Source organism: Pyrus communis, chromosome 2, assembly GCF_041283825.1.
Source record: "Pyrus communis isolate YQ-2024b chromosome 2, ASM4128382v1, whole genome shotgun sequence".
NCBI lineage: Eukaryota > Viridiplantae > Streptophyta > Magnoliopsida > Rosales > Rosaceae > Pyrus > Pyrus communis.
The window spans coordinates 25,868,173-25,881,646 of record NC_142566.1 but is presented as its reverse complement, the minus strand read 5'-3'; the positions used below and the strand labels follow the sequence as shown (position 1 = coordinate 25,881,646).

Below are 13,474 nucleotides of genomic sequence, written 5' to 3'. Positions count from 1 at the left end.
GAAAGTTTTGGGCCCCTCATATGGGCCGGCCCAATCGTAAATTGTTGAGTCATGTTTAACTAATAAATCCATCACTTGATTCCTTGATGACTTTAGAATTTATCTTCTTGAAATTTAATGGTATAATTATTAGAATTAATCTAATTATGGTATTATCTTGTGTTTGCTAGCTCATGAAACTGTATTAATTTTAAACTTCTTTTATCTTTATTAACTTGTTCAAAATAAGTGGTAAATCGAATTGGTGGTTGAGGTCTTTTTTTTTTAACCCATTGGTTCAGGTCTAAACTATTTTCTCGTTTTAGTATGGAAAATCGTGTATGCTATAACAAAAAAAGGAATATGATTCTCTATGGATCGATTTTATTCGGATCTTCCGAATATTTTATTATGTCAGTTCAATTGAAAATTAAACGATCACAAAAACGTTCAAACGACCTTGACGCCATCAGAATGAGAAGAAGTTGCGATGATAGCAAAAGCTTTGGGATCCTTTTCCTTGAGATCAGCGACAATGATGTTAACGGTAGGAGGGTTGAGAGGGGCGCATACATCAGAGAAAACGACGACATCGCTGGGATTGTAGATGAGATTGATGGTGCCTTGTTCAAGAAATGAGAAGAAGTTGTGATGGCTTCGCGGCCTTGTTCCAAGCAAGGCATTCAAGCAATCTTGAATGATTTGGATGAAAAGGATCCGAAGATGATTATTTTCCTGAAAAGAGCTATAAAATTATTTAACCGTTACAAGATTATCTCCCTTTTTCATTATTTATTTTTTGGGACGTATTTTGAAATCAAGAAAAAAGAGAAGGAAAAATAAAATAAAAAGGAAAACAATGTCGCCTGACGCGTGATTTGAAATGAGGAGATCACACGTGCCGCCCTGATTTGAACCCAAAACCAAAACCCCCCTCTCCTTCTCTCTCTCTCCCCTCCCAATCAGAGCAAGCAGCTATGGAAACGATACTTCGAGACTGTGTCCAGCACAGTCTCCGTGATTTCATGCACCGGAACGCCATTTTCGTATGCGAACGCCTCTGCGCCGAGTTCCCTTCCGAGGTACCTCTTATCCACCTACTCTCTCACTCTCTCTTTCGTTCATCGCCTGCTTGTTTGGTTGCCGAGAAAATCCCAGGAAAGAAAGACAAAACGAGGGATATGACGTATTCGGAATGAAATTTCTTCTTTTTCTGGTGTTTGGGGGAACATTACCGCTTCTATTATCTTGATCGACTCTTCGTGTTTAATTTACTAGTAATTTGTGAAAATTTTACTTATGCCTGAGTAATCTTAGTGTTCTGTAATTTGAGAACTAGGGTTTTGTTGCTTTAGAATCTTTAAGGGTATTTGTATTTACCCACAGTTCACATTTTTCTTTTCTGGAATAAAGTGCTTTCTTTTAAGGTTAATTAGTTACTTTCGGTTTTTTTATGAGCTTTGAATTATTGGAGCTCTGGACTGCAAATTGTTTATGGTAGCTCTTTTGGAATGAAGCATAAAGGTGTGGCCTTTTAGATAATGGGATTTCTAAATGGGGTTTACTTACTACATTGGTGCTATTTTTGTTAGCATTAATCGGATCAGTTATGGGATTTTCAGAAGTTAACATGAAATTTGTTATATGGCAGACGAATTTACAGTTGTTAGCTGGATGTTACTTGCAAAGCAACCAAGCTTATGCTGCATATCATATTTTAAAGGGTAAGCAAGTCATATTAAGTACTCCCCTTTTTTTCATTGTGGGTTTTCGTGGCTAATTTATTATTTCCGTCATAGTATTTCTCATCCACATGGACCTCTTTTCTTTTTTCTGATGTTTTATGAAGGAACACAAGTGGCTCAATCCCGCTACTTGTTTGCACTATCATGCTTTCAGATGGATCTTCTAAGTGAAGCAGAAGCAGCGTTATGTCCTGCTAATGAGCCTGGTGCAGAGGTATTGAACTCTATTTTATTTGGAGCATGATTCTAAAGTAATACTTACATAGTTGCTTTTTCAAGTCTTGCTTCCTAAAACATTTTTCATTGTTTTCTACATAATAGGGGTTGAAATAAATGGCATTAACCCTTTAGACATTATGTAATTTCTGCTTAGTGTTCCAAATGTTGATATTGGTATTCAGTTTTCAGCCTGTTCATGTGGTTTCTAACAGCAGATGACTTGCTCATTATTCCTTTGGCAGGTTCCAAATGGCGCAGCTGGTCATTACCTTTTAGGGCTTATATACAGGTTTGTCTCCCGTCTTCTGGAGCTTCTGTGTATGCATTACCTTTGTTACAGGGATACTTTTTAAGTTTCTTGAAAAGGATTTGTTTGTGATGATGGTTAAATTGATGTAATCAATCTATTTTATGAGGCTGAACCAAAAAACATGCGCACATGTAAGATGTGAATTCTAGTAGCAATGTTGTTGTTCCTCCAAGAAATATCTTTTGCGTCTCTAGGTTTGAATCTTCTTCCTTCTAGTAGTGTTAGGTGAACTATTGATGGTGCTTCTGAAATTCTTCTGATTGGCAAAGTATGCTCTTCTAAACTGATCCCTCTGTCTCTCCGCTTGCATGTTTCTTGGGATAGAGGACTTTGTTGTGTTATAATAAGTTAGGTATGCTACCTTTAGTTGAATTTGTAGCATCTTGCAACTATTTAAGTATCTCTTTCCGTACTTTACAGTAATTGTATGCTGGATTGTATGATTTTATTGTACCTCTCATGATTTTATTGTTTATAATTGGTATTGTTCTAGGTATACTGACAGAAGGAAAAGTGCCATCCATCACTTTAAGCAGGCTTTGACTATTGATCCTTGTATGTGGACTGCTTACGAAGAGCTGTGCGTATTAGGTCTGTACAGTGTTACACACATGAAAATAATAGTGTAGGCAGATTAGAGCCTTTTGTTCTATACGAATGTACTTTTAGAGTGGCCCCCATGTCCACAATTTTACTTTTGGACGTTTTTTATTGATATAATTTTGGCATCTTGTGAAAATAATACAGTTTTTTTTGCAACTGGTTAATTAATGGTTTTACTAAATCAAAAATTCTGTGTTGATTATTTATGGCGATTTGTTGCCTTCGGATGCATATTTAAGTTGAGGCTTTGTATTTTCCGTTGTTTCAGGCGCTGCTGAAGAAGCAGCTGTAGTTTTCGGTGAAGCTGCCGTTCTTTCCATACAAAAACAGTATCTACATCATGGATTAGCTTCTCAAAATTTACTTACCCTGAATGAGGACTGCAGTTTAGTTTCTGGCAGGAATTTTAGCTCTGAAGATGTTGGCCAGAGACAATTGAAACATGTTCAAGGAAATAATATAAGAGATTTGTCTGGAAATTCTCATGTTAGTTTGGGCGGAGTGTCTGGTCATCCTGTAAATGGCACTTCTGGTTCATCTTTCTTTAACACTCCTTCCCCAATGCCCATGCAGGTATATATAAGTTGTCCCCTCCAATTTTTCTCTAGCAGCCCTGCATTTATTGCTGTATATCTGTCCTTTCTACCACTGCTTACTCTTATCTTACTATTGGTATCAAATGATATTAGGTCTGTTATGGCTTTGTAACTATGTGTCTGGACCACTTCAGTTAGGTTTTGTCTTGAAGGAAGTATTTGGTTTCTTTACTGATGTGTTTGGTCTCTTTGTAATTAGACCAATTAATGTAGGATAAGTGCAAATATTGCCTACAATTGGATATGCCAGGCTTTAGGATTTGGAAAGTTGTGATCAAAAGACATAAGGCTGTAGGAGAAGAGGTTTATGATTTGTAAATCAAAGTATGGTTTGAATATGGGTCAAAAGGAGGGAAGGAGGGGCTGATTTGAGGAAACCTGGTTGCTGAAATTTCGCACAGCAGCCAGCTAAGGTTCCCAATCAAGACACCTACCCAATAAGCACATTGCTAACCAAGATTCATAAAAAAATCATTTTACTCCTTTAAAATCTCTGAAAACCTTAAAGCAAAGATAATTTGAAGAATATAAACTTATGGGAATCTGGTCCTGCAGGCTACTGTTATGTATAATCACCCACGTCTCTAAAATTAAGGACCAAATCTAAAACAAATTCAATGCTAGAGTCTTTAGGACATAATCACTCAATATATACGATTTAGTTGTCATTTCATGTTGCTTGTGGGTACCTGAAATGAAACATTGAAACTTATATTTGTCAAAATAAAAATATGAAATTCTTGTATCATCACTGATCTGTCCCTGTTTGCAGTTGTCAGGTGTTGCTCCACCAGCTCTCTGTAGAATTGGCCAGCCAAATGGCCCAAACCTGAGCACAGGTACTGATAGCTCTCTGAAGTCAAATGTGAACTCTACAATTCAAGCCCCCAGAAGAAAGTTTGTTGATGAAGGAAAACTCCGCAAGGTACAGGCTCCACTTATTTATAATTCAAATAATTTTTTTTTCCATTGATACAATTCTTAATGTCACTGATTTCGTACTTTTCCTTGCTATACCTTAACTATTTGAGTACATGTAATGTAGTTCGGTATTGTTTGAATTTCATGTGCGTCATCATGTGAGTCTATGCTTTCTTGTTTTTGTGGTTTAATGTAGACTTACAACGAGATTATTTATTTGGTGGTGATGTTGCCTTTGGCACCTTATTTGAGTAATTAGTTATAATGGGTTTTCTTGTCTCTGTATATTACCTGGTGACATTTTCATGTTGTTTCTGGAATGTTGAGGTCAATGACTTCTTACGATTATTTGTCTTCCCTTTGCAGATTTCAAGCAGGTTGTCTTTTGATTCTGGCAACCGGCGGAGCAATAGACTTGCTGCTGAAGCAGGGGCCAACACTAATGTCAGTGCCTCAGTGACAGCCGGAAATGGAACTACCAATTCATCTAAATATCTTGGAAGTTCCAAGCTGAGCTCTGTTGCACGTTCCTTGGCAAATCGCAAGGGGCAGCCATGGCCCAATGAAAATGTTGATGAAGGTGATGCATCTTCTCATTTCTCAGTCATTTGGTGAACTATACTACCATATAGAGATTAGCAGGCAAAGAAGCCATTTTATCACCAATATACTTAATTTCTTCTCTTCTATTAATAGAGAAACAACAAATTGCGTTATAGTGATTCAAGTCTTTTCACTTCCTTTGTTCATATAAGTTTAATAGCGTTTCCTGGATAATATAATTACAAACTTTCCGCTCAAGGATACTCTTGATTTTTCTACGCTTGTTATGTCCAATGGATTTTTTGCTAATAGTTGTGAATTCCAAACTTGGGTCCTATTTAGGAATGCGCAATGAGACATATGATGATTCCCGTTCAACAACTGCGACAGTAGCTTCTGGTTTTACTCCTAGTGATACTAGATATCTTGAACAAGAAGGAGCAACCTTGTCAAGTACTGGTGGTATTATCAACGTTTCAAGAGTTGCCACTGGTGCTTCAGAAATATTGAGTCTTTTGAGAACCCTCGGGGAAGGCTATAGACTTTCCTGCATGTACAGATGCCAGGTACTACTTGGTTACCGTGGAATAAAATGAATTAATATTTTTTTCCTAGGTTGAGGTTGTATTTTGTTATCTAATATTGACTGTGTTGCGCAGGATGCACTCGATGTCTATCTCAAACTTCCATACAAGCATTACAATACAGGATGGGTGCTTTCCCAGGTAGTTTTTTTTTTATAGAAAACTTGGCTGTATTTCTATAGTCTCCTGCTGTGATGACCTTGTACACAGCACTGGATTCTTAGTACAGGATTCCATTCACCGATTTTCTGCTGTTGGTGGATGTCTGTATAAGTTAGTAAGCTGGTTTCAAAAACTAAAAGGAAAATAATATCTTTCTTATCAGATTTGAAAAACACGGGATTTTCTGCTATTTGTTTGATTTCCCACTGTCATCAGAACTTAATTAATTTGTCTTGTCATGCGTTTATCTCATCTTTAGACTTATTTCATTCACACACTTCATATAGTCTACCATGATTTTTTGATACCAGATGAGTGGTACGATTTGTCATAGTCTTCATTGCTTTATTTGTAATTAGTTCATTCTCTCTTTTGTTACACTTCAGATAGTCTTCCATGATTTTTCTATACCTAAGCCTATGTTTTTCAATAATTTCATGTTCACCACACCAACTCAAATCCCTTGCAGCTGCTCCTTTGAATGATTTTTGCCCTTACATATTCTAATACTTGCATATAGTTGACTATTTTGGCATTCTTCAATTGCAGGTTGGAAAAGCTTATTGTGAATTGATAGACTATTCAGAAGCTGATCGGGCCTTCAGTCTTGCCCGTCAGGCATCACCTTACAGTTTAGAAGGGATGGACATGTATTCTACAGTTCTTTATGTGAGTCCCCAAATTGATGTAGCTCAAAATACATTAGATGGTCAGTTGGGTTGCTCTCCTGTCCAGCTAATCCTTCTGAAATCAAGCTAGGCACTAATTTTTCGTTGTTGTGTGGCTAAGCTTTTCTCTGTACTTTACTGTTAATAATTGCTGTGCACTGAGAGTATTCTTACTCTTTGCAGCATTTGAAGGAAGATATGAAGTTAAGTTACCTGGCTCAAGAACTGATATCAACGGACCGCTTAGCTCCTCAGCCTTGGTAGCTATATCATAATTTTGCGAAATAATACATCATTCAAACCTCAATTTTCTTTTTAGTATCTCTTGTCAGTCATAAAGACTTATTTCTTTCTTATCGAATGGTAATGCAGGGTTGCAATGGGAAATTGCTATAGCTTGCAGAAAGACCATGAAACTGCTCTGAAAAATTTCCAGCGAGCTGTTCAACTTAATCCAAGATTCACATATGCGCATACCCTTTGTGGTCATGAGTATGGACAAGACTTTTCCTTCCCTTCAACCTTTAATTCATGAAATTGATGTTCCTCGTAATTTGATGGTTAGTTCCGACCTTGTATCAGATAGTTACGTTGTCGTGGAATTATCTATCTGCAGATGTGTTGCTCTAGAGGATTTTGAGAATGGAATAAAGAGTTATCAGACCGCACTTCGTGTTGATGCAAGGCATTATAACGCCTGGTATGGCCTTGGAATGGTTTATCATCGCCAAGAGAAGTTTGAGTTCTCGGAGCATCACTTCCGGACAGCTTTCCAAATCAATTCACGTTCTTCTGTTATTATGACTTATCTTGCCTCAGCATTGCACGCTTTAAGGGTTAACATTCACAGATCCATTCTAACTTTACGGCCTAGAAATCTTTTTATTTATGAAATGGTTTTTATTTTTTTATTCAATTGTCTGAAATGTGTTTGTATCATATGACAGAGAAGCGAAGAAGCTCTAGTGATGATGGAGAAGGCTATTAGGGCTGACAAGAAGAATCCACTTCCAATGTATCATAAGGCTAGTATACTAATGAGCTTAGAAAAGTTCGATGAAGCTTTAGCGGTCTTAGAGGAGGTTAAAGAATACTCTCCTCGTGAAAGTAGTGTCTACGCTTTGATGGGTAAGATCTATAAGCGGCGTAACATGCATGAGAAAGCAATGCTTCATTTCGGTTATGCATTGGATTTGAAACCATCCGCAACTGATGTAGCTACCATTAAGGTGATTTGAGCATATTTCTTACTCTTTATTAACACCCCATATCAACAACTTTCCATATGTGCTTTGATCACAACACAAGCGTAGCTTTCATTTGCATCTTACTCCAAGGCTCATCTCTTGATTTTCCAACAGGCTGACATTGAGAAGTTACATGTACCTGATGAACTAGACGATGAGTAGATCCATCATGTCGGAATTCAGTTAAAGAGAACATCGTGCAAGTTATCTGGCTGAAAAAGACTCTGCCCGGATTAGCAGTCTGCTTGTGCTTTCGAAGGTGTATGAATGGCCTAGTTCGTGAGGCTCGCCTGCTCATTCGGGCACTCGCATCCGGTCTGCATACTGTAGAACCTGACCTCAGTTTTGTAGGTGATTCACGTACTGGTAGAGAACAAGATGTGACGCAAGTAATTATAGCTGCTGTATTGTACGGATAGTTGTATCATGATGTTGAAAAACAACTTGTATCATCATCTTTAACCCTAATGTTTATGATTGTAATCTGCCTTGCTCGTTCGCCAAAATTGTAAAAATCCATACATGATCTTCCCGTCAACGAGTCTGAATCGTAGAATTTACCTAGATTCAAAGCTAGGGTTCTTTTGTTTATTTCAAGGACACCTTGTAGTGCTCACTCTGTAACTTTTTTCAACGATCAAAACCGTTTATATTTAGTTCATAATTCATAGATCATCTCTCCAAAAAATTAGGTAAATCCAAATTCACCTTGAAACATGGGTAATTACTCTTAACGACTGGAGCTACAAGTCTGACAACTTATCAACCTTACAAGATTTTATTGCCGGTTTTATTGCAGGGTAATAGAATACACACCTCAACAGAGAGACTAATAAATCACTTTTGTGTTTCCAATTATTCAACTTGGAGCTGGAGAGAGGCTTCCATTCTGCTAGCCATGACTTGCAAGCCAGTGCCAATAAACAGGTCCAGATCCTCCAGCCTCCATCCCTCCACTGGTTCAACTTCATACTTCCACACAATCGTACACCCGGCGTCCTTCGGCACCACTTGAACGGTCGAAATGTACGAGTTAAACCCAACATTCCCATCTATGATAGAGTAACTAAATGTCATATTTGCTGGGTCTATACTCAGCAGCTTCTGCTTAGTCCAGTTCACCTTCTCTTGGTCTTGGTTCTGGTCACTTTTAGGATCAACCGGAGTCTTGAACCCAGCACAGAACCGCACGCACCCGGCTACCCCCGATGTGCCTTCAACACCAAGGCAAGTTGTGAGAGTTGGGAACCACTTGTGAAGGCCAAAGAAGTCCTCCAAAAGAGGCCAAATTTGCTCTGCTTTGGGGCCTTTTAGCTCTGCACTTGCCTTGCCTTCCCATTTCGATTGTTTCTCAAGTGCCATTTGGTTTGCAGGACAAGAAAGCTAATAACAAATGGATGCTTTGAAGAATGTTTCTCTCAATAGGCTTTATATAGAGGCTTCATCTGTATAGGAGCTGTTACCCGCACATCACGATGCACCCATTCCTTCTAATAAAAACACTTGGAAGAATCACGTGTGAACAATTGTAGAATAACTTTCTTGAAGTGTCAATCACCGCTCTCTATATGCATATAATTTCTAGAATATGAACTTATGGTCATGAGATCTTGGTGAGATAAAGTAGAGTTCAATAAGACGAGAGATACTCTTTTGTCACCAATTCACCATAAGCGTTTATTGGACGGGTGATGTCACTAAAAAAAAAAAAAAAAAGAAGAAAAAAGAGAGAATTTGTCCAATGAGGTGAAGCACTCGTGTACCAGAAATTTGGCGAAGATAAGGACTGCTCAACAACTTTGATCAGCACCACACGTCAGAGATATTGAGTTAGATTTCCTCAAATTTATGTGGTGGAATTTGAAGATTCTCCCTCCTTTCCGAGGTATACAGGAAACTAGAAAAGGATGCCAAACATCACTATTAATCCATATTTAACAGCCCTGCAATAATGTTGGGATGCAACTGCAGTTGTATTTCAGGCCAATCATAGTCACGTATACATAAATGGCTTGGGATGCTTCCGCAATAGCATCTCGTTATAGGCAAGTTTTTATCCTCTTAGTGATCCCCAGTAAGTAGTGATTGATAGTAGGCTTCATCTTGATGATGAGATCACTGAATCAGAAGAACAGTAATTGCAGAAGCAAAGGACCAGCTTGAATGGTAATATTAACTGAAACTGAAACTTTGTTTCTGTAATAGCACCGAGAAAGTAAACATTTTAGTACGTATATATGACTATTTGACGTCAAACTATCACCTGTTCTCGGATCTAAGGCCAAGAAAATGTCCAACGACTTGTAAGAAAACTTGAAATTAGACTGTACAATGTCACTCGAGAAGAAATGCTACTAATTCAACTCACTTTCTACCTCTAGTTTCTTCTGCTTGTGCAGATACTTGTAATGTTAATGACATTTTGTTTCGGCTATGAATCTGAAACGGAACTGCCTCCCTGTGTAGCCTCGTCGACGGTATCAATCCTTGAGGTGTCTGAATTTGTTTCCACCTTCGCTTTAATGTCAATGTTCGATTCTTGTACTGAAATTTTGCCGTTCCTTCTTTAGACCCAACTTCCTCATTTACCGTGTTTTCGCTGATTTCACTTTGATTCTTAGAACTCGAATTCATTTCCTGATGTCCGGTAATTGCGTGATCACCGCCTGTTCCAGTCACTATGGATTCTACGAGATCATGGCCATCTACTGGCACGCCATTCACATCGTCAAAGCCATGGACCAATGTGTCTGCCACTGAATTTTGGCCCTCAAGAGAGTCATTCTTACTTTGATCACATGAAATGTCCTTGTCAGTGGTACTAGATTCCTCCGATCTCTTTGTCTCCTTAGCTGGGCCCCTTCCATTTTCTTGCTCGTCGTGCTTATCTTGTGGTATTTGCTCCTTGTCCTCTCCTACTTCATCATGATTCACATGTTTCGCACCATCTTGATCAGCGAAAATTGCCTGCGTACCTTCATGCCCCTCTTGGTAATTTTCTTCACGCGAACGAGTCTTGTCGAGCCCCACCAATTCATCATTTCCTTTAACTTTACCATCAGAATTTCTATATATACTAAAGCTCAGCGGATTGGCACTGTTCATTAACAGTGCCCACCCGGTTTTGTCCCTCGCTTGCTGAGCAATTTTTTGCCCTTTTTTGGAATTGTGCAGTGAGTTAGCCATTTTGCCCTTTCCCCTTTCTGGTGCCGTTGCAATGTGCTTTTTTCCATTTCGCACAGTGATTCATCGGGTTTGCCCATTCTATCCACCTGTCCATCATTTGTGGGTCTTTGTAATTTTTATATTTTTTTGGTGCCACAAACCATGTGCCGGGTTTAACTCCTGACAATTTTACTGTGTATTAACAGTAATATGTTAGATAATAAATGAGATAATAAATGAGAAGACCCATTCTTGAAAAGACAGAGGACAGGATACCGTAAAAGATAGATGCCACAGTTATGTAAAATGATAAAGATATCGGTTAGAGAGAGAAAAAAAATTGATTAAAAAATATGAAAAACTGGTTTGGTGTGTTTGGCTTTTGTTTTCTAATATTTTTTTTAGCATACCAAGAAAATTGATGGACAACCGTTCCTTTCCATTTAAGAAAAAGACAGAAATCAGGGATGCTATTGCAGTTGTGTGGTGGTAGTAACGAAGGCTCATTCCTCGAAAAAGGGCTAATAAATGCAAAGTCGCAGAAATATATATATATATATGAAAGAAAAGATAGTCTAAAAGTGTGAGGCTAATAAATGCAAAGTTGCATAAATATATATATATATATATATACATATATATATATATACATATATATATATATATATATATATATAAGAAAAGATAGTCTAATCTGAAAGTGTGAGGTCATGTGAAGTGAAAGGAAAAAAAAAAAAAATATATATATATATACACTTCACGTGCAGACACGTGTTGATCATCTCTTGCATTTGGCTTTTCAGCTCTTCTTTTCTAATTTTTTTTTCTTTCCCGCACGTTTGCTCTCTCATTTGTCCTTGCTGCCAGCGCATATCTCATTCCTCCGTCTCTGGTCTTTTTTTTTTTTTTTTTTTTTTTGGGGTTTTGTTCTGCTTTTTCAGTAGATGCTATCCACGTGTTGATCATCAGCAGTATTTCTGTTCAGAGGATTTTTACTCTTTTTGTTTCGTTTTCACTCCTTTCTTTGTTTACTTTTTCCTTTCGTTTTTCTGCTTCTCTCTCGCCTCTTTTTGTTTCGTTTTCAGTTTTCTGTCTTCATCTTTTTATCCTTGCTCCAGCGCTTCGCACACCGCCTTCTTGGCGTTTCAAGTCTTGCTGTTTTCTGGTTAGTTGTGTCTTTTTTGTTGCCTTATTTTTTTTGTTAATTTTGTATTTAGAGTTATGTCTTTTGTTTAAATTTGGGTTTAGTTGATTTTGAAGGTTTCCAATTGGTTGCCCTTTTTTGTTTTTAATTTTGTTTTTAGAGTTAGGTCTTTTGTTTGAATTTGGGTTTACCGATTTTGAAGGTTTAGAGCTAACTATTTCCTTTCGATTTTTTATGGGGGTGAGACTTATAGAATAGTAGGGTTTTTCTTTTTGTGTTGGGATTCTAAGTATGACTCTGTCGTTTTCTGTGTTGACATTCTAAGTATGACTGTGTCGTTTGATTCTCATTTTATTTTTAGCAAACACAAAATGGCAAGCTCTTGAAGCCAATGAAACCTCTATTCACCCTTCGTGCAGATACATTTGACTTAGAAGCATGCAGCTTCCCTCTCAAAATCTTTATACATATTATGCACAATCACGTTATACGTACTGATACATACGAGTAAATCAGGTTGCACCAACAATTAGTTTCATAGTATTACATGACAAGATTATTAAAATTAATTCCCACCAACCATATGTATGCAGAAGGAATTCTTTGAATTTATAAGGTCATCATTTGCAAACTGATGCACTCAACCAGTGTCGAACTGTCTTTCCTGTGTGCTGGGAAGATTGTCCGGACATAAATGACTAGATTAAAACCAATTCTTGACTGATTGGTCTTAGGAATATGTTCAGGTGTAGGTTTTAGATCTTTTTTTTTTCAATTGATTTCTAACTTTATAGGTTCTCTATTCTAATTGTTATTACTTTTGGTTATTAATTAAGCTGTTAAATTTTTCCTCCCAAACATGGATGGACAAATAACAAATGATTTCAGTTTTCTTTTCAGTGTTTTTTTATGCTTTTGGATAAATTTGTGGCATATTATGTAAATTTCATTGTTGCAGGATAAATGGAAAACACACTGCCAATTCCTATTCATCAGTTAAAACCATACACGAAAGCAAAAAAAATCAAAATCCGGATATGCAGGATATGGAAATCGACAATCCCAGGCACTATTCAAAAATATACAGCTTTGAAATGTATATTAGTTGATGAAATTGTGAGATTATTGATTCATTATTTTAATCAAAGACGGTAATACTAATAATTAACTAGCCAGAAAATATTTTTCTACCCCTATTTTTTAGATGTTGGGGAATAAAATTTAAGTATGCCGTGTTACACAAAATGAACAGATCAGTGTTTTCTTATCTTTTTTTTATGAATTTTTTATTTTCTTACCTTTTTTTCATGGTGTTACATTTTTTTTCTTAAATTTTTTTGGCATTCATACATTTCTTTTCAAGTGTTGATTAAAATAATTTAACTATTTTCAATAATTCTTTTTCCTCATGCTAACAATTTGATAAGTGTGGTGTTCTTTGTGTTATTGATAGTATAATCTATATTTTTATTTATTTATTAATTACTTTTGTAACTTTTTTTCCTTCTCTGTCTTGGCATGACAAATTGTGAAGCAAGATGCCGTTGAGGCGACCACATTAAATGTTGAGTATGATGTTATGGTTGCG

At 37.1% G+C, this 13,474-nt stretch overlaps 2 protein-coding genes across 2 annotated transcripts; one reads left to right on the top strand and one right to left on the bottom strand.

Moving 5' to 3' along the window:
• The first annotated feature begins 614 nt into the window (after positions 1-614).
• On the top strand, positions 615-8,115 carry LOC137748373 (cell division cycle protein 27 homolog B). Its single transcript, XM_068488519.2, has 16 exons — positions 615-1,061; positions 1,631-1,703; positions 1,829-1,938; positions 2,186-2,232; positions 2,747-2,844; positions 3,125-3,429; positions 4,225-4,377; positions 4,740-4,953; positions 5,259-5,482; positions 5,576-5,641; positions 6,212-6,331; positions 6,514-6,590; positions 6,703-6,822; positions 6,947-7,166; positions 7,278-7,559; positions 7,692-8,115. Exons 1-16 carry the CDS (start codon positions 957-959, stop codon positions 7,737-7,739), a joined length of 2,262 nt encoding a protein of 753 aa, XP_068344620.2. The 5' UTR covers positions 615-956; the 3' UTR covers positions 7,740-8,115.
• A 165-nt stretch (positions 8,116-8,280) lies between these two features.
• On the bottom strand, positions 8,281-8,997 carry LOC137748374 (lachrymatory-factor synthase). Its single transcript, XM_068488521.2, has one exon. The coding sequence runs from the start codon at positions 8,937-8,939 to the stop codon at positions 8,433-8,435; it is 507 nt and encodes a 168-aa protein (XP_068344622.2). The 5' UTR covers positions 8,940-8,997; the 3' UTR covers positions 8,281-8,432.
• Between the last annotated feature and the right edge of the window lie 4,477 nt (positions 8,998-13,474).

What these genes read in the sequence shown, in the direction of transcription:
- LOC137748373 (XM_068488519.2), top strand. Translation starts at nt 957, where the DNA reads ATGGAAACGATACTTCGAGACTGTGTCCAGCACAGTCTCCGTGATTTC. An exon ending in GCGCCGAGTTCCCTTCCGAG is followed by an intron (nt 1,062 to 1,630) that starts GTACCTCTTATC and finishes GTTATATGGCAG; the next exon opens with ACGAATTTACAGTTGTTAGC. An exon ending in CTGATGTAGCTACCATTAAG is followed by an intron (nt 7,560 to 7,691) that starts GTGATTTGAGCA and finishes ATTTTCCAACAG; the next exon opens with GCTGACATTGAGAAGTTACA.
- LOC137748374 (XM_068488521.2), bottom strand. Translation starts at nt 8,939, where the DNA reads ATGGCACTTGAGAAACAATCGAAATGGGAAGGCAAGGCAAGTGCAGAG.